Source organism: Littorina saxatilis, linkage group LG2 (genome assembly GCF_037325665.1).
Source record: "Littorina saxatilis isolate snail1 linkage group LG2, US_GU_Lsax_2.0, whole genome shotgun sequence".
NCBI classification, from domain to species: domain Eukaryota; kingdom Metazoa; phylum Mollusca; class Gastropoda; order Littorinimorpha; family Littorinidae; genus Littorina; species Littorina saxatilis.
Genome location: NC_090246.1, coordinates 93,764,179 through 93,785,526, shown reverse-complemented (window position 1 = coordinate 93,785,526; position 21,348 = coordinate 93,764,179). Strand labels below are relative to the sequence as shown.

General features: G+C 47.7%; 1 protein-coding gene and 1 non-coding gene across 3 annotated transcripts in view; both read left to right on the top strand.

Moving 5' to 3' along the window:
- LOC138960220 (eukaryotic translation initiation factor 3 subunit D-like) overlaps positions 1-21,348 on the top strand; it is a 39,628-nt gene that overhangs the window by 11,240 nt on the left and 7,040 nt on the right. For both annotated transcript variants that reach the window (XM_070332005.1, XM_070332004.1), the window contains exons 6-10: positions 5,289-5,410; positions 5,838-5,970; positions 11,033-11,311; positions 11,840-11,922; positions 12,286-12,415. In XM_070332005.1, the coding sequence (XP_070188106.1) occupies positions 5,289-5,410; positions 5,838-5,970; positions 11,033-11,311; positions 11,840-11,922; positions 12,286-12,415 (747 nt within the window). The remainder of the gene's footprint in view (positions 1-5,288; positions 5,411-5,837; positions 5,971-11,032; positions 11,312-11,839; positions 11,923-12,285; positions 12,416-21,348) is intronic.
- On the top strand, positions 15,998-16,116 carry LOC138960570 (5S ribosomal RNA). Its single transcript, XR_011454045.1, has one exon. It is a non-coding gene; the product is annotated as a 5S ribosomal RNA (ribosomal RNA).

Sequence of the window (21,348 nt, the reverse complement as noted above, 5' to 3'; positions counted from 1 at the left end):
TTCCTCTATTTCGCCTGTCATAGGTAGACGCTGGTTAACTGCAGGTGTCTCGTGGAGCTCGTGCTCAGGTATTTCACGTGTGTTTTGCTTGTATTTTGTAAGGTGAACTCAGAGCTAAATTCGAGCTCGTAGATACTCCTTTTTATTCTTTCGTTCTTTGCCTTTAGCCGAGGGAAGATAGCTTGCGTTCCAAGCGAATCCGTTCTTCGTTGAACGTAGGGTCTGTTTGCGTAGAGCAGATGCCGGAAACCTGTTATCAACGGCAGGGGATATGTATGGCTACTTCAATACAACCAGGATGTGGTTGTTGTATTTCACCATGCGGAGGCTACTCTGAAATGGCCTACTACTGAGGAGATGTCTGCCGCTCCACTTTCGACGACGGCACTGCTCGCCTGGCAAGGACTCGACGTCACCGATGACTCTTGTCGCTTCGCACCACGGCCTCGTTGACTCCGGTTCATGAACGATTTCGGATACGCAAGCACGGTAACATTAGCCTTAGCCCGTCCTAACAGCTAAACGTGCAGGAGCTATAACGTCATAATGAACTGAGCGAAAGTGAGAGGTATGAAAGTTTCTAAATAATTATTCTTTGTTGTTATAGGCTTTAACGCTGGTTGATCTTTGTTGTTGTTGTGGATATTGCCGAAAGAAAGATTTGTATAGTTAGATAGTGTTGTGCGTGTATTTATGTTATGTATAATTGATTGTTTGTAAGAAACGTCCTTAATCTACTGTTCGTGTCAACTTGTGTTTTGTGGTCGGAAGAGCAAGATTGTTTTGAGTCGTGGATGACAGACTGCGTGCGTGTTTTGTGCATGTGTGCGTGACAAATGGGGGCTCGTCCGGGATTCTTTATTATTACATCGTCACCTATGATTTTGCTCTGTTCGTCTGTTTGTTTGTACCGTCTTGTCAGGTTTGATTTTTGAATAGGGATGATTGAATAACATGCTTGTACGTGCTAAGGCTTAACCTGATTTTCACAGCGGCCACCTGTGAATACTAGCCGGTGCTGGGTACATGTCTCGACGTTGTTTATAGCATTTTTCCCTGTTGTAATTTGTCGGGAAATGTTGTAGATTGAGATGTTTTGCTTCAGAATTTTGTTGTGAAGTAGTTAGGTTGCTTTTCCATAGTTGGCGACTTAACCATTTTACATTTGGTGAGAAATCATGTCGGGATCCAAATCTCGCAATGCCGCTCTGGCAAGTTTTTCTACCCCTGATCATGGTAATTCTCCACCCCGTATGACACTTACCACGCCAAAGCATATGGATGGAGCTGCTGTTGACCCTATTGAAAAATCTAGTTCCCTCACGTCAGCTCAAGAAATTATAGCCGCTAGGGGACGTGCTTTGGGCGTTCGATCAGGGGCTGCTTTAGCAAAATACGTTCAAGAAGAGGAAGCAGCTCAACGGAGACTACTTCAAGAAGAGGAAGCAGCTCAACGAAGACCACTTCAAGAAGAAGAGGAAGCTCAACTGAGAAAAGAAGAAGCTCAACGAAGACTTCAGAGGGAGGAACAGGATGCTCAACGAAGACTTCAGAGGGAGGAAGAAGAAATCAGAAGAAAAGTACTTCGAGAAGAGGAAGAAAACGACCGCCGCCGACGTCTAGCTGAACTGGAAGAAGAAAGAGTTCGTGCAGAGATAGAAAAGACTAGGAGAGAAGAGACTACTTCAAGTTCTCGTAGTAGGGCTATTGAACCAGTTCGTCTGAAAATAGATCCATTTGATGAAGCCAAAGAGGATCTCGACACCTTCCTAGGACGATTCGAGAGAGCAGCAACTCTCAGTGGCTGGGACAGGGAGAGTGACTGGGGAGCTCGGCTGGGAGCCCTCCTGAAAGGTTTTGCTGCCGATGTTTACTTGGAACTGCCAGCTGAGGATGCGGGAAACTTTGATGTCATTGTGGACGCCCTTAGAGGATCTTTTCGCTGGACGGCTGACTCGTATCGTTCCAAGTTTCGACTCGCGGCCAAAAGGGGAGAGGAGACGTTTATACAGTTTGCTACCCGTCTTCGAATTTGGTTTGAACGGTGGAGGAAAGCCGCGAAGAAAGAGGAGACCTATGCTGGAATCCGAGACCTCCTACTGATGGAACACCTGATGGACCATGTGTCTGGGGACCTCGCGGATTTCATCCGGCAGCGCGAACCGGCGAACGTCACTGAGGCCGCCGAACTAGCTGAGAGGTTTGCTGCATCAAAAAGAGCCAGGAAAAACCCGGTTACTGCGACTGGTCGAGTCGAGAAGAACACGAAGGACATTGAAAATCCTGAGGAAGACTCTGCCCCAGTTAGTCCCGTCCACCCCAACGGCCCTTTTCCCAAGAGAAATTGCTACGGTTGCGGTAGAACTGGGCACATCCGTAGGAATTGCCCGCATTCAGCATCGTCCTTCAACGTGAGGACCGTCACCAACGTGAGAACAGTTGTAACGATGCCAGGAACCACTGCTGCCACATCAGAGTTACCTACCCTTTGTGACCCATGTAGCCAACTGTCGTATACTCCTTTATGCACGGTCAGTATCAATGGATCGCAAGTATCTGCTCTTCGTGACACAGGCGCCGACGGACTGGTCATTGACTCCTCTTTGGTAAAAGACTGTAAACTCAAGCAAGGGAGTCAAACTATTCGTCTCGCAGCAGGGAACGTTCAGAAGACATGTCCCACTACGATCGTACATTTAGAGTCCCCATTCTTCTCAGGGAACGTTGTCGCTATTGTGGCTGACCAGCTAACATACCCCGTACTCATCGGAAACCGGATCATTCAGCCTGGAGGAGAAACTCTTGAAGTTCCTGTGTACCGGGCGAAAGCTCAACCTGTCAAGATAGCCGCCATTACTCAAGTTAAAAATACGCGAGAAAAAGAACCTCCTAAAACCCTACGGATGAAGGACTCTGGTCTAGGTGTTACCAGAGAGAAGTTGATCCAGCTACAGACGCTTGACCCAACTCTGTCTAGGGTGCGGGAGCTGGCAAAAGGGAGGAACCCTACACCATCCGGGAAGAAAGGAAAGGTGAAATTTCTTTGGAAACAGGGCGTCCTACATCGCTTTTTCATAACCACGGAGAAGACCTTCAGTCAGGTGGTGGTGCCTGAGACTCTTCGTTCGGGTATTTTGAGACAATACCACAATGTTACTAAGACTGGTCATCTTGAGACAAAGAAAACTAAGAATAGACTCTGGCATTCGTTCTACTGGCCAGGGATGGAGGGCGACATCAGGCGTTATGTTCATTCCTGTGATGTTGGTCATCGAGCTTTACCTGAAGGAGGATCACCCAAAGCTCACCTTGGAAAGATGCCTCTCATAGATGAACCTTTCCGGAGAATCGCTGTCGACCGTGTTGGCACATTGACAGTCTCAGAGAGAGAGAATCGCTACAGACTGATCACCAGTCCCTTCAACCTCTACCGAAGACATAGATGACGAACGGAAGTTTGATGCGCTGGGCCCTGTTGCTTCAGACATTCACGTTCCGCATCAGAGCAATCCGAGGATGCGACAACGTCGGAGCAGACTATTACAGCCGCATTGTGTAGAATTTTTGTGACGAACCGTAGTTCGGTTTGAGTAGGGGGGTTTGTCACAAGCGGCTTTAATATTAGCATACTTTTATGCTGTGGGGTTAAATGTATTGTATTGGAGCGCCTGTGTTCCTCTATTTCGCCTGTCATAGGTAGACGCTGGTTAACTGCAGGTGTCTCGTGGAGCTCGTGCTCAGGTATTTCACGTGTGTTTTGCTTGTATTTTGTAAGGTGAACTCAGAGCTAAATTCGAGCTCGTAGATACTCCTTTTTATTCTTTCGTTCTTTGCCTTTAGCCGAGGGAAGATAGCTTGCGTTCCAAGCGAATCCGTTCTTCGTTGAACGTAGGGTCTGTTTGCGTAGAGCAGATGCCGGAAACCTGTTATCAACGGCAGGGGATATGTATGGCTACTTCAATACAACCAGGATGTGGTTGTTGTATTTCACCATGCGGAGGCTACTCTGAAATGGCCTACTACTGAGGAGATGTCTGCCGCTCCACTTTCGACGACGGCACTGCTCGCCTGGCAAGGACTCGACGTCACCGATGACTCCTGTCGCTTCGCACCACGGCCTCGTTGACTCCGGTTCATGAACGATTTCGGATACGCAAGCACGGTAACATTAGCCTTAGCCCGTCCTAACAGCTAAACGTGCAGGAGCTATAACGTCATAATGAACTGAGCGAAAGTGAGAGGTATGAAAGTTTCTAAATAATTATTCTTTGTTGTTATAGGCTTTAACGCTGGTTGATCTTTGTTGTTGTTGTGGATATTGCCGAAAGAAAGATTTGTATAGTTAGATAGTGTTGTGCGTGTATTTATGTTATGTATAATTGATTGTTTGTAAGAAACGTCCTTAATCTACTGTTCGTGTCAACTTGTGTTTTGTGGTCGGAAGAGCAAGATTGTTTTGAGTCGTGGATGACAGACTGCGTGCGTGTTTTGTGCATGTGTGCGTGACAAATAGTGTATCTGCTTTTCTGCTATGAAGCTCATTTGGAGTGATACGCTGATCGAAGTGGGGTACTGTATGTGGGACATCAGCCGTATGCAGATTACGCCTCAGAACACTCTCGCATTTCACAAAGACAACAATAATTTGCAACATTTCAAGAACTGCATCAGTTTTATTAGATACTATTTCAACAAAAACAGCACAAACACGACTATTATCAACAACACAGAACGGGAGGTAAGTCTTCAAAGACGCACCAAGTGTGCGTTCCCATTTTTGGACGCCATTTTTGCTAGCATTTTCACAGTAAATCTTAATATTTCCATATCTATTGAATGATTTTGGTGTTTTCTTTGATTGTGCCAATTCTCCTATCTCTCTGGCATGTACTGGGTGCTTTGTGACCAGTTTCTCCCCTAGACTGTATTGAAAAAATGCGTCCGTGTGAGCTGACCCCCACTTGTGACCAGTAGCAAAGAACAACTCATATATACTTCTGTGTTGTATTTGAATGGTTTTGTCAATACTGATGGAGGACTAAGGATAATTTGGATAAAATGTTTGTTCCTAGCATTTGGGATTTTTCTCACACGGATATGTTGCGAAATGTGCTGCGTTGTTCTTTAGTGCAGCTTTGCCATTTGAACAAAGTTCAAGGACCAGTTGTCAGTCTTTCTTTGTAAGATTTTACTGAAAAATAGAACTATCCTGGTGTAATGTAGCTTAGGGTTGTTGGTGTGTCCTCATGATAGTTCATCATTAGTAAACTGACATGTCTTCAATGTAGGCTCCAATGAAGCACCGCGATGCCTCAGTGCAAATCAAGGATGACTGGCCGGTGGTGGAAGAGATGGACTTCCCTCGTCTGACCAAGCTGAATCTACCTGACATCAAGGAACCTGAAGACTTGTGAGCATTTTATTTTTCATTAGTTTGTTTTGTTTCGTTCATGGGCTGAAACTCCCACAGCTTTTACGTATATGACCGTTTTTACCCCGCCATTTAGGCAGCCATACGCTGCTTTCGGGGGACCTTTCTTTTCTTTAGTGATTTGCATCGATTGATGATACTGTCAGAATTCCTCTGTTTTGTGCAAATAGTAAGCTGCAACAACAAGTTTACTTGTGATTAATGATCCTTACTTTACGCTCTATTTTTATGATTATCCACATTACTGTCGTTCTGTTCACCATTTCAGTTTTATTCTATTTTTGGGGGCATGTATGATCTAAATGTAGCTAACAGATGTTACAATTCCCAACTCTCTCTCTGAACCTCATAGTTTTGAGGTCTTATGACTTGTTTTCATGTTTAAGCTAAACACTTGTTTCTTCAGGATGCGTTGTGGTGCTATGGAAGTGTATGACAAGACCTACGATCGTGTGACAACCAAGAACGAGAAGAAGTTGAAAAGAATCAACCGCATCTTCCACAAGGTCACCACGACTGATGACCCCATCATCCGTCAGGTAATACAAGTGATACATTGCTGATAAAACTGAAAGTGGAATGTCTGCAGGAGAATTTCGTACAAGTTCAAATACAAGAATTGACAGTAGCAGTCGCGTGCATTTGAACTAAAGTGTACTGTATTTGACGGACTACAAGCCGCGACTTTTTTTTTTTTAAATCGCATTGCGGCTTATAAAAAGATGCGGCTAAAACGTTACCTAAACTTGAATAGCATTCGCCTAATGGAAGTCGCCGCGGATTTTCATTTTGCTCGATTAGCGATTACCGGTACTTTATTAGCTCTCTACTCAAGACTCGGCGCTTTTCTCTTTCTTTCGTGAATCTTCGTTTGTCAACAAGTCGTCGTGACAAGATAGCGTACAGAGAAACACCGGATGTATCAGGATCTCGCGCGCGCGAGATTTCGTTTTTTTGAGTCACTTGAGAAAAAGTGACTCTATGTAATCGGTCAGTGTTAGTCTGTCCGGCCGGCCGGCCGGCCGTCCGTAGACACCACCTTAACGTTGGACTTTTCTCGGAAACTATCAAAGCGATCGGGCTCATATTTTGTTTAGTCGTGACCTCCAATGACCTCTACACTTTAACGATGGTTTCGTTGACCTTTGACCTTTTTCAAGGTCACAGGTCAGCGTCAAAGGAAAAATTAGACATTTTATATCTTTGACAAAGTTCATCGGATGTGATTGAAACTTTGTAGGATTATTCTTTACATCAAAGTATTTACATCTGTAGCCTTTTACGAACGTTATCAGAAAAACAAGGGAGATAACTAGCCTTTTCTGTTCGGCAACACACAACTTAACGTTGGGCTTTTCTCGGAAACTATAAAAGTGACCGGGCTCAAATTTTATGTGAACGTGACTCATTGTGTTGTGAATAGCAATTTCTTCCTGTCCATCTGATGCCTCATATAATATTCAGAACTGCGAAAGTGACTCGATCGAGCGTTTGCTCTTCTTGTTGTGTCTCGCGATAGTTGTAAGAGCGAGAGCCGCCATGTTGTATTTTCGTCTGCTCGAAATGTGCGCAAAAGCAGACCTGTTTACCCTCCCGGATTGTCCGGAATTATTACGGATTTGGGGTCGTAATTCCGGTATTACGGAAATCTAACGAAAATTCCGGAAATTCTGGTCGAGAGAACGTTTTCCGTGCGCGAAAATTTGAAGTCGAAATTGTGGTAGTCACCAGGACTGTGATTTCAAGGCTGACCGGAACAGCCTTGTCTGCGCATGTGCGCAGCAAGGTATTTGTCGGATTCCGCGCGGTTTTGCGATCGACATTGGTCCGAAGTGTAAGGCAGATCTCTGTGGGGACGAAATGCCAACCAAAAAAGCGAAAGTTGTACAGAAATATCAGCAAAACTATCAAGTCAAGTGGCGGTGTCTGGCGAAATCTAAGAAGAGCGAATCACATGTATTTTGGTGATCGAATTGAGATCAGTGCAACAACAAAGCTAGTCAGCCACGAGTCACGTCGCGGCACGTGTCCCTAGGTTAGACGCAGCATTAGTTTAACAAAATGCAGTACACAAATGAACATGGAAACAACAAAAACACCAAATTATGTTTGGTAAAACATGAGCCTGCTTCGCATCGAGTTTATTTGACCGAGGTCTCTACTTCGACAGAATCCCTCAGACCTGCGAACCGATCTCTCGCTACGCCAGTCGCACCAGAGACATAGATGTAGGTCTATGGTCGCGCTCATAAGTGACTTGCGCTGTTGCCGAAATTCAAGTCTTTCCGAGTCTAAAACTGATCTCCATTAATATTTCTCCAATATAGCAAAGATCACAGTTCTTTGCATCGAGAAACATAAAAGAAAATGTTTAAATGAAATAAACGAATCGGTCCTCTAAATTTAAAGGTAGCTTCTGGAGAGTGTTATTATGACTGGTTTTAAAGCAGGATGTCTGATATGACAGAATGTAAGGTGGTTTGGTTTGTTCACATGCATCTTGACGGTAAATAGTCCAGGGGCGGATTAGGGTGTGTGTGTGTGTGTTACTTACTGGGGTTCCGCCTCTCTCCCCCCCCCCCCCCCCCCCCCCCCCCGCCGGCTGTAAAAAAAACCAATTCTGTCTGTAAAAAAAAACTAAAAACATTTTCTGTCTGTGAATTGTGTGTTTTTGTCGGGAGCGGATATCAATGAAAATAAATTGCCATTATTTAATACTAACTTTAAAAGAAATAATGAGTGGCTGCTGACACCAGTTGATCATGTTTAAAATCAAGGATAAGCCACAAATTGTTTATAAAATAGCTACAGTTCTTCAGTTTCAGGGGGGCTTCGCCCGCCAGACCCCCCAAGCCCTGGACCCCAGGTTGTAACCCCCCCCCCCCCCCCTCCCCCCCCTGGCTTCCTTGCTCCGCCCCTGAATACTGTGTGTGTTTTTGAGTCACTTGAGAAAAAGTGACTCTATGTAATCGGTCAGTGTTAGTCTGTCCGGCCGGCCATCCGGCCGGCCGTCCGTAGACACCACCTTAACGTTGCACTTTTCTCGGAAACTATCAAAGCGATCCGGCTCATATTTTGTTTAGTCGTGACCTCCAATGACCTCTACACTTTAACGATGGTTTCGTTGACCTTTGACCTTTTTCAAGGTCACAGGTCAGCGTCAAAGGAAAAATTAGACATTTTGTATCTTTGACAAAGTTCATCGGATGTGATTGAAACTTTGTAGGATTATTCTTTACATCAAAGTATTTACATCTGTAGCCTTTTACGAACGTTATCAGAAAAACAAGGGAGATAACTAGCCTTTTCTGTTCGGCAACACACAACTTAACGTTGGGCTTTTCTCGGAAACTATAAAAGTGACCGGGCTCAAATTTTATGTGAACGTGACTCCCAGTGACCTCTACACTTTGACGTCGGCTTTGGTGACCTTTGACCTTTTTCAAGGTCACAGGTATGTCTTGAAGGAAAAAAATTGAAATATCATATCTCTGAAACTATTCATCGGATTTGATTCAAACTTTATAGGATTATTCTTTACATCAAATTATTTACATCTGTATTGTGTTGTGAATAGCAATTTCTTCCTGTCCATCTGATGCCTCATATAATATTCAGAACTGCGAAAGTGACTCGATCGAGCGTTTGCTCTTCTTGTTTCGATAAAGTACACTTGTCTTTGTTGTTGTGGGTTTGTGTGTGTGTGTGAGCTTCTGTGTGCGTAGTACAATACTGTTAACCATGGTTATCATCAATTTTGTACTTGTTTTGCATGGTAGCGCGCGTTCAAACGTGTCGTTTAATCGTTTTCGAGCTGGTTTATGGTTGATACAAAAGATTACTGAAAGATGCCTCAAATTACTGAAAAGTACCAGTTGCATTCCTGAAATGATGACGGAAGAAAATATAGGACAAAATGTGTAAAAAAAAAAATAGGTGGAGAGAGAGAAGATAGAACGAGAGGAGACAGTGAGAGAGAGAGAAAGAGAGAGAGAGAGAGAGAGAGAGAGAGAGAGAGAGAGATTGGCAGACTATGGGAGAGAGGGGGAGAGAGAGACCGACAGAGTATGGGGGAGAGAGAGAGAGAGAGAGAGAGAGAGAGAGAGAGAGAGAGAGAGACGAAGCAAAAAAGAAGAACAAAGAAGAAGACAGAAAATTCCGAAGAACAAAATTCAGAAAAAAAAACAGACAAGTCGAAGAGAAAGAAAGTGGATGCAGAGAAAGACAGACTAGGGAGTGAGTGTGAGAGAGAGAGAGAGAGAGAGAGAGAGAGAGAGAGAGAGAGAGAGGTGTTGTGTGGACAAGTGTGAGAAAGAGAGAGAGAGAGGAGAGAGAGAGAGGGTAAATAAATGTAAATAAAAAAAATTAAAAACAATTGTCCATGATCTGTTTACTGTCCATTGAGTGTGAAGCTGAGAGAAAGAGTGAGACTGAAGGAAAACAATAATAACTTAATAAGAATTAAAATGATTATAAAAAAAAATATATATAAAAAAAAAACTTCCGATATAAAAAAAAAATTTAAAAAAACCGCACGCACATGTGTGATTAACAATGTCTGATCTCCTAATAAAAAAAAAAGAGAAGAAAAAAAAAAAGAGAGAAAAAAAAGAAAGAAAAAAAAAATAAAAATAAAAAAAAAATAAAAATAACAAGAGGCGAAGCCTTCAAGGCTCACGTAAGAAATCGACAAACAGTAACACAAACTCGATCACTCCGCCACACATACACACACACACACACACACAGTAAGCATAGGTGAAACTGTGCAAGAAAGCGAGACCCTGGATCTGCCAATTAGTCTCGGCCCGCTCACAATAACAATGACCGAGACTTTCAGTAATTCCTTTGCGTGACGTCTAACCCTCTTACGTCATAATGTGACGTCTTCAAATAGTTTCTATCACACACTTCAAACACTTTTGACCGAGACTAATCTTCTTATGCGAGCTTTATCCATAGACTCGGAAATGTTAAAGTTTCTATCACACACACACGCACGCACGCACGCACGCACGCACAGACAGACAAAGTTTATCATCGCATAGGCTACACTTACGTGAGCCAAAAATAAAAGAAAAAAAAGTTGCACTCCTGATTTTCATTTTGGGGGGTAAACAGGTTTGCAAAAGTCGTAAATCATCCCCAAAAAGCTTATTCCGGGCGGGACTACAAATTGTGTGTGTGATATTTTTCTTCAAACTTTTTCACTTTTCTTCTTTGTTTCACTTGTTTATTCTCGGAGGCGATTTCGCCAAATACCGTACTTTCGTTTGCCTGGTTGTTTTGATTGATTGACACGATCTGAAACATGAAACCCCTTCTTTGCTTATACCTTTATCACACAGGTTTGTCTTATTGAATTCGTCTGTTCACATGCTAAGCTGTTAGATGCATTTTTGCTGTTATACGTTTATGAATTGTAGGTTCTGAATGCAACCAAAAACCTCTCCATCCTAATCAGCGTGGTCGGGTTTGTTAAAAAAATCAATGAACTCCTTGAAAATGTTTAATTACATGGCATCTTCATCTTCAGTGTTTCTTGATTGTGTTATACTCAAGATAGTTTGACTGCAAATGTAACTGTGGCACACATTTCAGCTGGCCAAAACTCAAGGCAACGTGTTTGCCACGGACGCTATCCTAGCCACCATGATGTGCTGTACTCGATCCTCCTACTCCTGGGACATCGTGGTGCAGCGCGTCGGCGACAAGCTGTTCTTTGACAAACGCGATGACTCCGATTTTGACCTGCTGACCGTGAGCGAGACGGCCACGGAGCCCCCTCAGGACGAAGGCAACAGCATCAACTCTCCCCGCAACCTGGCCCTGGAGGCCACCTTCATCAACCACAACTTCTCCCAGCAAGTTTTAAAGCCGGTCAGTCTGCTTGTCATGGCGGTGTTTTTATTGTTTGTGTGTGAGAGAGAGAGCGAATGGGCTGATTAACCAATCACACGTTTGTGTGTGAGAGAGAGAGCGAATGGGCTGATTAACTAATTGCACGTTTGTGTGTGTGAGAGAGTTGAGAGACAGCGAGAGAGAGCAAATTCACTGATTAACCAATCACACGTTTGTGTGTGAGAGAGAGAGCGAATGGGCTGATTAACTAATTGCACGTTTGTGTGTGTGAGAGAGAGAGAGAGAGAGAGAGAGAGAGAGAGAGAGAGAGAGAGAGAGAGAGAGAGAGAGAGAGAGAGAGAGAGAGAGAGAGAGAGAGAGAGAGCAAATTGACTGATTAACCTATAGCATATATGTGTGTGTGTGAGACAAAGAGAGAGAGCGAATCGACTGATTAACTAATCACACAGGTTGCCCACTGATGGAAATAAGGTAATCCGATGTTGCCATGCTTTACAGAAGAATGGATAGAAATGATCTAATCTTGTTTGTTGTTTTGTATGACAGGGTGAAGATAAATATGTGTTTGAGAACAAGAACCCCTTTGTTCAGACGGAAGAAGAGACAGAAGTGGCTTCTGTGGGATACAGGTATGGAATATGTTCCTGATCATATGCAACACCTTTGTGTCCTGATCTTATCACAAGTGTCAGTAATGTGGTGGAGTGTGTGGGATTTCCCAAACACTCACTCTCACAATATATTGCTTTGGAGAACAGAATTCTCTAAATGTGCAGTGTCACTTAATTGACATTATTCTCGTTTGAAGCCAGGTCATAAAATACTAGTTTGAGCAAAATATCTTAGATTTGTACCTGTTTTAGAACGTGGCAAGACTGCACATTGAACAGTATTTACCACTACTATTATTTTCATGGAATCTGTTGCTTTCACAGAACAAGCCAGTATGTACACAATGGGCAGATTTAATATAATGTCGGTCTGTCTTCCAGGTATCGCAAGTGGGATCTGGGAAACGACATTGTGTTGATAGCACGCTGTGAGCATGACGCTGTGATGTACGGACCCAACAATGACCTGCAGTTCATCAACATCAAGTCTCTCAATGAGTGGGATTCCAGGGTAAGGACTGATGAAAGAGACTGGAGAGAGAGGGAGAAATTTGAATGTTGAATGGGGTTTGTGCTGCACGTAGAATTTGTCATGCATCAGTGTGCTGAAGAGACAGCACTGTAATGCATCCTGTTAAGACATTTGTATACCATGATGTTGGCCCTATTGTGGTATAAGATAACGACAGGAATATGAACTTCCCGGGCTCCGCACTGATGGAGAGCGACCAATTCTCTGTTCAGTTCCGATATCCTGGGTACAAACCGTTTGCATTACTTAATTTATTTGTAATTTTGTTTTCATCTTTTGTATGACTGAGTAAAGTATACCGGATTCACTTACACTCAGATTTCCAGAATAACCCTGAAATTGTGTGTGTGTGTTTTTTTTTGCATTGGGAAGACAGTTTTGCATTTCCAAAGACTGACGGAATGATGAAATCATGTTACGTTGCACACGACACCCACATAGTTGTGCTGTAGAATAGTCATATATGCTTGATGGCAAGAGAAAGTTTAGATTTATCAAACAAATTCTGAAGTGGTAGAGCGACACTACATCTTGGAGTTGTCAGCTCTACATACTATCTCCTGTGCCAGTAGTGTGTTAGTTATATAGAGCTTAAACAATGACCACGAGTTGATTACTGGAAAATAAACCACGAGTGGGTATTTGCAGCCGCTTGGTAATTCACGAGTGTGCGGAGCACACGAGTGAATTACCAGGCGGCTGCAAATACCCACGAGTGGTTTATTTTCCAGTAATCAACGAGTTGTCGTCATTGTTTAAGCTATTTATACAACGAACAACACGGGTCGAACATGCCGTCATGCAGACGACATTTTGTACGCAATTTCATTTCAGCCTAATCACTCAGAGTGTCAAATGCGCGTCATTCAAATAGTCCCTATTCTTTTACTTTATTCTTAGTCTCCGACTCGTCGGCATTATACTTGTCTGGTCTAAATATCGGACCCCATTGCTACGATTAAAACACAATAGCGTTTATATAGCTATTCTGACATTACATTCTGTGTTAAAATCATGTTTTTGTCAGCAACAAGGACCAGAATGGTCCATGTCGTTGATAGCAGACGACGGTTCCCTTTCCGCATGAAGCCACGGAAATAACCGAACATTGAAAAACCCACGGACATGTATTACGGAGAAAACTCGGGATAACCGGATGTTTAGCATTACGTCAATATGCTAGGAATCATATGACGTCATGACGTATCGTGCTTGCCTACGTAGATTGTATATGTTCGAAAGTCTGACTTCTGTTGTGAATTCGCGTGGTGAAGACTGGGGTAAATCTGTAGATGATAAGAGAACAAGGATTGTCTCAGAAGAAACGACTAAATGTTTCAGACCGGTAACTTCATTTCAACATTGCACTATATAATGGACGTTCTATGTGACAGGAGAGTTTGCTGATTTTGTGTTAAACATTGGAGAGATCGTCTGCTAGAATCAGAGATAGGTCGCTTCAGATTGCAGCTTCTGGAAATTTGCAAGGTTTGTTGCCTGTTAAAGAACTGGATTGTACACGTACAGTAAGCAACAACAAAAACACACACAAAGCAAATGGCATCGTCTGTCGACTAGTCACAGAAACAAACCTGGCGAGGTATGCGTGTACTTCATACACGTCAGCCATTGTTGTTACAGTTTTGAGTCAACGTTGTACGTATTCTTCCGCAACAGGGTCCAATCGTCTGGGTTTCACTGTTCTAAAAATAAATTCTAGTGTTGATTATTTTTTAGCACTCTTTATTCTTACTTCGAATAATCCACGTGTGATTTTTGGTGTAATCAAAGTAGTTCGTTCTAATTTCTCACTTGTCTAAAAATAATCAACTAGATTTAATCCACCCCTCGGTTGCATTGCAGGAGTTGTATAAATTCAGATTGAACCCTGTTAAGAAATTTGTATACCATGATGTTGACCGTGTTGTGGTATAAGATAACGACAGGAATATAAACTGTCAGGCTCCGCACTGATGGAGATCAACTGCTTCTCTTTCCAGTTCCGATATCCTGGGTACAAAAACACTTCCTGTACTTGCAAAAACTAGTTAATTGTATTCATTGCTTAATTATTTTTTGATTTGTTAAGTTTTGGTCAAAGTTTTGCATTTCCAAAGACTGAATGAATGACTCAATGCTGGCATGTTGCACGTGGCACCCACATACTTCTGCAAAGATGTAATGTGCAGAATCGTCATATGCTCGCAATGAACCCTGTTAAGACATTTGTATACCATGATGTTGACTGTGTTGTGGTATAAGATAACGACAGGAATATAAACTGTCGGGCTCCGCACTGATGGAGATCAATTACTTCTCCTTCCAGTTCCGATATCCTGGGTACAAATAACTCAATCCTTAAAAACATGTAGTTAATTGTATTTATTGTTTGATATTGTTTTTGCTGTTCATTGGGCAGGCAGTTGTGTATTAAAGTAGAAACAATGATTGTCTCAGTTCTGGCACTTTAAGCAGGGCACTCATGTGGTTAGGTAGAACATTAGTACATTTTGAAATTGTCAGCTTTACATACTGTCTTCAGCTTGACTCAAGTAAGTTGGAAAGGATTCAGTCAATATAACACTTACCTCGACAGTACTATTCTTGCACATTATCTATTATAGGCCGAAAAAATTGGACAAAACGCTGAGTGGGTACAATTATCTCCCATAACCATGCGCCACCGTGGATCCCAAGCACTGTCCGAGTGCTTCCCCCTTACAGGATGTAGGTGGCGCGTCCTCTTTCTTTTTTCGCGCGTGTCAGACCGGCTGTGTTTCTGCTACGCTCCCGGATTATTTTGGACTAAGAGGCTCCTTTTCTGTGTGGACTATCACCTGTTGGATTATTGTGTGTTATTCCACTTCTGGCTTGAGGCTACGTTGTGTTTCCTTCAACTTGTGCCTCCGTTTTTGTGTGGCGGACTCGGCGTGCCTCCCGTCCTACTTCGTGGTGACCGGTCGTCTGCTTCTCGTTTCGCCGCATTCACTTGAGTATTGACCTAAATTTTCTTTGAATTTTGTTAATTCTCGGTCTTTAAGGGTACGTACAGGGCGAGGTAGGATGTCTCGTCCTGTTTTGGGCTCTGGTTCTACGGAACCAGAGTCTGCCGGGGGCAACCCTTCTCCGGGCGCCCAGCGTCATGTTTTACGCACGGAGAAGGGGATCTTTCGGCGCTCCGACTCTCCCTCCCCAAACGCTTTGCGTTTGCGGCGAGGGAGGGCGGAGAAAGCCTGTTTGAGCAAGCTCAATGCGAGCTTGCTCAAACAGGCTGGGCTTGAGCCTGGGACTTCGGGCGGGGCTGCGCCGTCGAAGGTTCGGGGAAGGTCGAGGGGAAAGAAAAAGCTTCTTTCTCCTTCTCCTTCAGTGGAACAGGCTTCCCCCCCTTCGACGCCGTTGTCCGGCCCTCAGTCTCAGGCTTCAGCTCCTCCCGGTTTCAAGCCTGGGGGGAAGGTTTCCTTCTCCCCCCTGGCTCGAATCCGGGGGCAGGTCGATTCCCAACCCTCTTTGGGGGTTGGTGAATCCGATCTAGGGGCTACTGGAGAGACTCAGGTTTTGACAGCCAACGGCCATACCACGTTGAAAACACCGGTTCTCGTCCGACCACCGAAGTTAAGCAACGTCGGGCCCGGTTAGTACTTGGATGGGTGACCGCCTGGGAACACCGGGTGCAGTTGGCATTAAAATCTTTCTTTTTCCGGTGCCTCTCCTGTGCCCTCCTCGGTTTCCACCGCTGTGGAAGCCAGGAGGGACACGGGTCCTCCTCTGAACTCCCTCGCTGGGTCGTCTGCTGCTGTTTTGACAGTAGTTTCGGCCTCCTGGGGGGGGAGATCGGAGGAGATGACGGGGTCTCTGAATTCCCTCCCCGCTGGGGTTGGGATGCGAATTGACCCCGTTCAGGGCGGTCCTGTGGGGGCAGGGGTTTCAGGCTTCGTGCCTACGACCACTGCTACTACGGTTCCCTCTGACGTCCGTGTGACTGGTGGCTGTCCCTCTTGAAACGCTCCGGCCGACTAGTTACTGGACGTGGAGGTGTTCGACAGAACGTGGTACTTCTGTCGAATGGTCAGGGCGACGGGAACATTGTTTCTGTTGCTCAGACCGACACCTCCGACCGGACCGTCTTGACCCCACGCCATTCCTTAGCGTCTGGTGTTCGGGTGACGGATGGTCCGGACCAAGGGTCCGGAACGTTCCAGGCTTACGGGTCGGGATCGAACCGGACCCACGGGTCCCGACTGGACTTGACCTCCGGGTTTGGTCCGGACGGGACCCATGGTACGGGACCGTACCGGACCTTAGGGTCCGGTGCGGGACAGTACCTCTGGCCCTTGCCGGACCCCCCGGACCTACGGGTCCGGATGGTACGGTACGGGACCAGTGTTTCGGTCGGGACCGGACCACCGAACCGGAACACACCGGACCTACGGGTCCGGAGGGTACGGTACCGGACCAGTGGTCCGGTCGGGACCGGACCACTCGACCACCTCTGTTGGTCCGGGTGGTCTGGCACCGAACCGTACCATGCCGGACCTACGGGTCCGGATGGTACGGTATGTCCACGTCCGGACCGAGCCACCCGAACACTTCTGTGGGTACGGATGGTTCGGTACCGAACGGGACCTCCGGATGGTACGGGACCGGACCGAATCTACGGGTTCGGATGGTCCGGTACCGGACCACCCGACCACCTCTGTTGGTCCGGATGGTCTGTCACCGAACCGGACCATACCGGACCACCGGACCTACGGGTCCGGATGGTACGGTAGGTCCACGTCCGGACCGAACACTTCAGTGGGTACGGATGGTTCGGTGCCGTACGGGACCTCCGGATGGTATGGGACCGGACCACAGGACCGGAACACCGGACCACCCTACCGGATCGGTCCGGACCACCCGACCACCTCTGTTGGTCCGGATGGTCTGGCACCGAACCGGACCTACGGGTCCGGATGGTACGGTATGTCCACGTCCGGACCGAGCCACCCGAACACTTCTGTGGGTACGGGTGGTTCGGTGCCGAACGGGACCTCCGGATGGTGCGGGACCGGACCGGACCTACGGGTCCGGATGGTCCGGTGCTGGACCGGTGGTCCGGTCCGGACCGGACCACCCGACCACCTCTCTTGGTCCGGATGGTCTGGCACCGAACCGGACCATACCGGACTTACGGGTCCGGATGGTACGGTGTGTCCACGTCCGGACCGAGCCACCCGAACACTTCTGTGGGTACGGATGGTTCGGTACCGAACCGGAACTCCGGATGGTACGGGACCGGACCGGAACACCGGACCGGAACACCGGACCACCCTACCGGACCGGTCCGGACCACCCGACCACCTCTGTTGGTCCGGATGGTCTGGCACCGAACCGGACCTACGGGTCCGGATGGTACGGTACGTCCACGCCCGGACCGAACCACCCGAACACTTCTGTGCGTACGGATGGTTCGGTGCCGAACAGGACCTCCGGATGGTACCGGACCTACGGGTCCGGACCTACGGGTCCGGATGGTCCGGTGCGGGACCACCCGACCACCTCTGTTGGTCTGGATGGTCTGGCACCGAACCGGACCATACCGGACCACCGGACCTACGGGTCCGGATGGTACGGTATGTCCACGTCCGGACCTAACCACCCGAACACTTCTGTGGGTACGATGGTTCGGTGCTGAACGGGACCTCCGGATGGTACGGCACCGGACCGGACCACCCTACCGGACCGGATCGGCACCCCCGACCGGACCGGACCATTTCTTTTCTGATCAGACCCGATGGGTTCCTGTTCAGTCTATAAATGGCGGGGGTTCGTTGGCTGGGCTGACCCAACAGTCGCAGGGTTGTTGTTTTTCTCCCCCTTCGGCTGCTGGAGACGTTTCGTCTTTGGGGCAGGGGTCTTCGCGGCCTCTTGCTTCTGTGGGCGTTTCTTCACAGCCTGCTTCATCGCTTTCGGCTCTTCCCCCTCAAGCTCCCTACACTCCTGCTTTTGAGGAGTTGTCGGGAAGTGAAGAGGAGAGTGAGTCGGAGGACGATAGGGAGGAGGATCAGGGTCGCCCTGAGGTTAACACTGAAACTCTACCCTTGCCGGTTTCTGATGGAACTTCCGAAGCTATGCTTCGTACTTTCCAACAGTACATGACAGACATCACGCGGCGTCTTGACGTCACGGATGCCTCTCTTAAGCGTCTGTCGTCTAGTGTTGACACACAGGACGTGGACCCGGGGTCTGAGGACGAGAGGCAGGAGGCTCGTCCTCGCACAGCTAGAAGGACGTTTGAACAGTTTCAGGACGTCCTTCCCTGAGACGCCCTCTCGTCCTTTGAGTCCGCTTCGGCCCGGGCGCGGGAGGCTCACGCCGCGTCTGCCGGCGGCTCGTTTTATGAACGATCCGGCCGCCGGCAATTCGCGTTCCACCCTAGTCTAAGTGCCACGGTGGAAGCGGCAGCACATCGCCTGAGGAGTACAGATTCACGTGCAAACGCGACCTATGTTCCTCGGGAGGACGCGGGTTCAGTGCCATGCTTTCCTTCGGGAGGCGCACCTCCACTGTTTCCTCGTGTCCAATCTGTTTCGTCCCTCCCTTTTCCCTTTGACTCTCGAACTCTCCCTTTCCAGACTTCGAGTGTTTAGGGTGGGGCTGACGGTGATGTGTTCGTTGGGGAGGTGCCTTCGGTCAAGAAGGTGGAACTGAGCTCTGCTTCGTTCCACAATCTTGAGGCCACCGTTTCTTCCACAGTCGAGGCCCAATCACAGGCCTTGACATGGATGAGCACGCTGTCCACACTGTTGGACCCTCCCAATCGGGCAGAGTCCGATTCCACTCGGGTCCTTGACACGGTTCGAGTGGATCGGGCTTTGCATGCCGTGCGATCGTGCGTGAGACGTCGGCAGAATTGGCCATTGGAACACTGGTCCACTTTATTGGCCCTGTTCCGTGATCATTTTCTGCCTACTTCTATAGTGCCTCCGGATATGAGGAAGAGTCTGAGGAACACGTTTCCTCAGCCTTCTTCCCTCTTTCATCCGGACACTGTTCGTTCTGTGGTGGAGTCCACACGCCAGAGGAACACTGATTCTCTGATGGTTGGCCTCGCTGCTTCGGCGACGGCGGCGGGGAGTAAGAGAAGTGCTACAGTCACCTCCAGCTCCCAGCCTCAGAAGAAGAAGAAGAAGCCAGTTTCACTGCCTCCTTCTTCCTCCTCTTAGGCGCCTGTTGCGTTCCCAAGCAAGACGAAGGGTGCTCAGACAGGTAAGGGGAAGCAGCACCACCAGGGGGGGTGGTCGCAAGCCTGCGCCTGCCCGCCAGCAGAATTTTCAGTGAGTCCCGGCCCTACGTTGACGCCCCCTCAAGTTGCCCCTCTTTCGTCCGGCGGTTCCCTTTTTTTTCGGGCCCGCGGCATGTGGGGCAGACTGGTCTCCAACCAGTTTTTCTTGAGGGTGGTGTGGTCGGGGTTTTCTCTACCGCTGTCGTCACAACCTCCATTGTCCGCTCTACCTTGGACGTTCCCCCCTCCTCGAGAGCCTGCCAGATGGCAGGCTCTTCAGGACGAGGTGAACTCGTTGGTCGAGAAGAAGGCGGTCTACCCCCTTTCTCAGCCTTCTCTGGGGTTCTGCTCCCGCCTGTTCACCGTCCCCAAAAAGGACGGCCGGTTCAGGCCGGTGTTGGACCTCTCCACCTTGAACTTGTACCTTCACAGGTGCAAGTTCAAGATGGAAACCCCTTCGTCGGTCCGGTTGGCCATCCGGCCAAACGATTGGGCCATGTCTGGGACCTCCAGGATGCTTACTTCCACATCCTGGTGGCCCCGGGGTACCGACATCTGCTCCGGTTCGTTTGGGAGGGCACGGTGTTCGAGTTTCGGGCCCTCCCATTCGGCCTGTCCTTGGCCCCTCTGATTTTCAACGGGGACAACAACACCACATGCTTAGCTTACCTTCGCCACCAGGGGGGCACCAATTCTCGGTCCCTCTCCCTGTTGGCGGAGGAGATTCTGCTCTGGTGCCAGACCAATCAGGTCCGGATGTCAGTCCAGTTCGTTCCGGGGAAACTGAACGCCCTGGCCGACATTCTCAGTCGGGGCGATCAGGTTCTCTCCACAGAATGGACCATCGCTCACAACGTTCTACAGCGTCTGTGGGCAAGGTGGGACCGTCCTCTGATCGATCTGTTCGTAACTCGATTCAGCGCTCGGCTTCCCAGGTACGTCAGCCCCTTTCGAGACATGAATGCGTTCCACTTGGACGCATTCACTCTCTTGTGGAGGCTCCTCGATGCTTACGCCTATCCCCCGACATCTCTGATTCCGAGGGTGCTGGCAAAATATCTGCAGGAACGACCAAGACTGATTTTGGTCGCGCCTTACTGGCCAACAGCTCCGTGGTTTCCAGATCTTCGCGGTCTCACCCACGTAGACCCTCTACCTCTGGATCTGGACGGGGGAGGTCTGCTCCAGCCTCGATCATGCCTCCCTCATCCACGTCCAGAGAGTCTGTGCTTGACCGCATGGCTCTTGTGCGCTCCAAACTGCTTGCACTAGGATTGCACAAGAGTTCAGTAGAGTTTTCCTTGAACGCTAAGAGGCGATCAACTAATCAGCTCTACGACTTACGCTGGAGAGCTTGGGCCACCTTCGCCTTGTCCAAGGGGATAAAGCCGCTTTATCCCTCAACACAGGACTTGGCCAACTTCCTGGTGGAAGTGTATCAAAAGAAGAGTCTTTCTTCTAAGACTCTTCTTGGATACAGATCTGCCATCGCTTCCACGATTGCGGCCGCTACTGGTCGCAGAACTGAACACTTGATCAGGTCCTCCCTCATCGCTAATGTCCTTTCGGGTATTAGCAATGCAGCGGTGTCTAAACCTCGGGTTTCATTTCCCAAGGGGGATGTCTTTCTGGTCCTCAAACTCCTGCG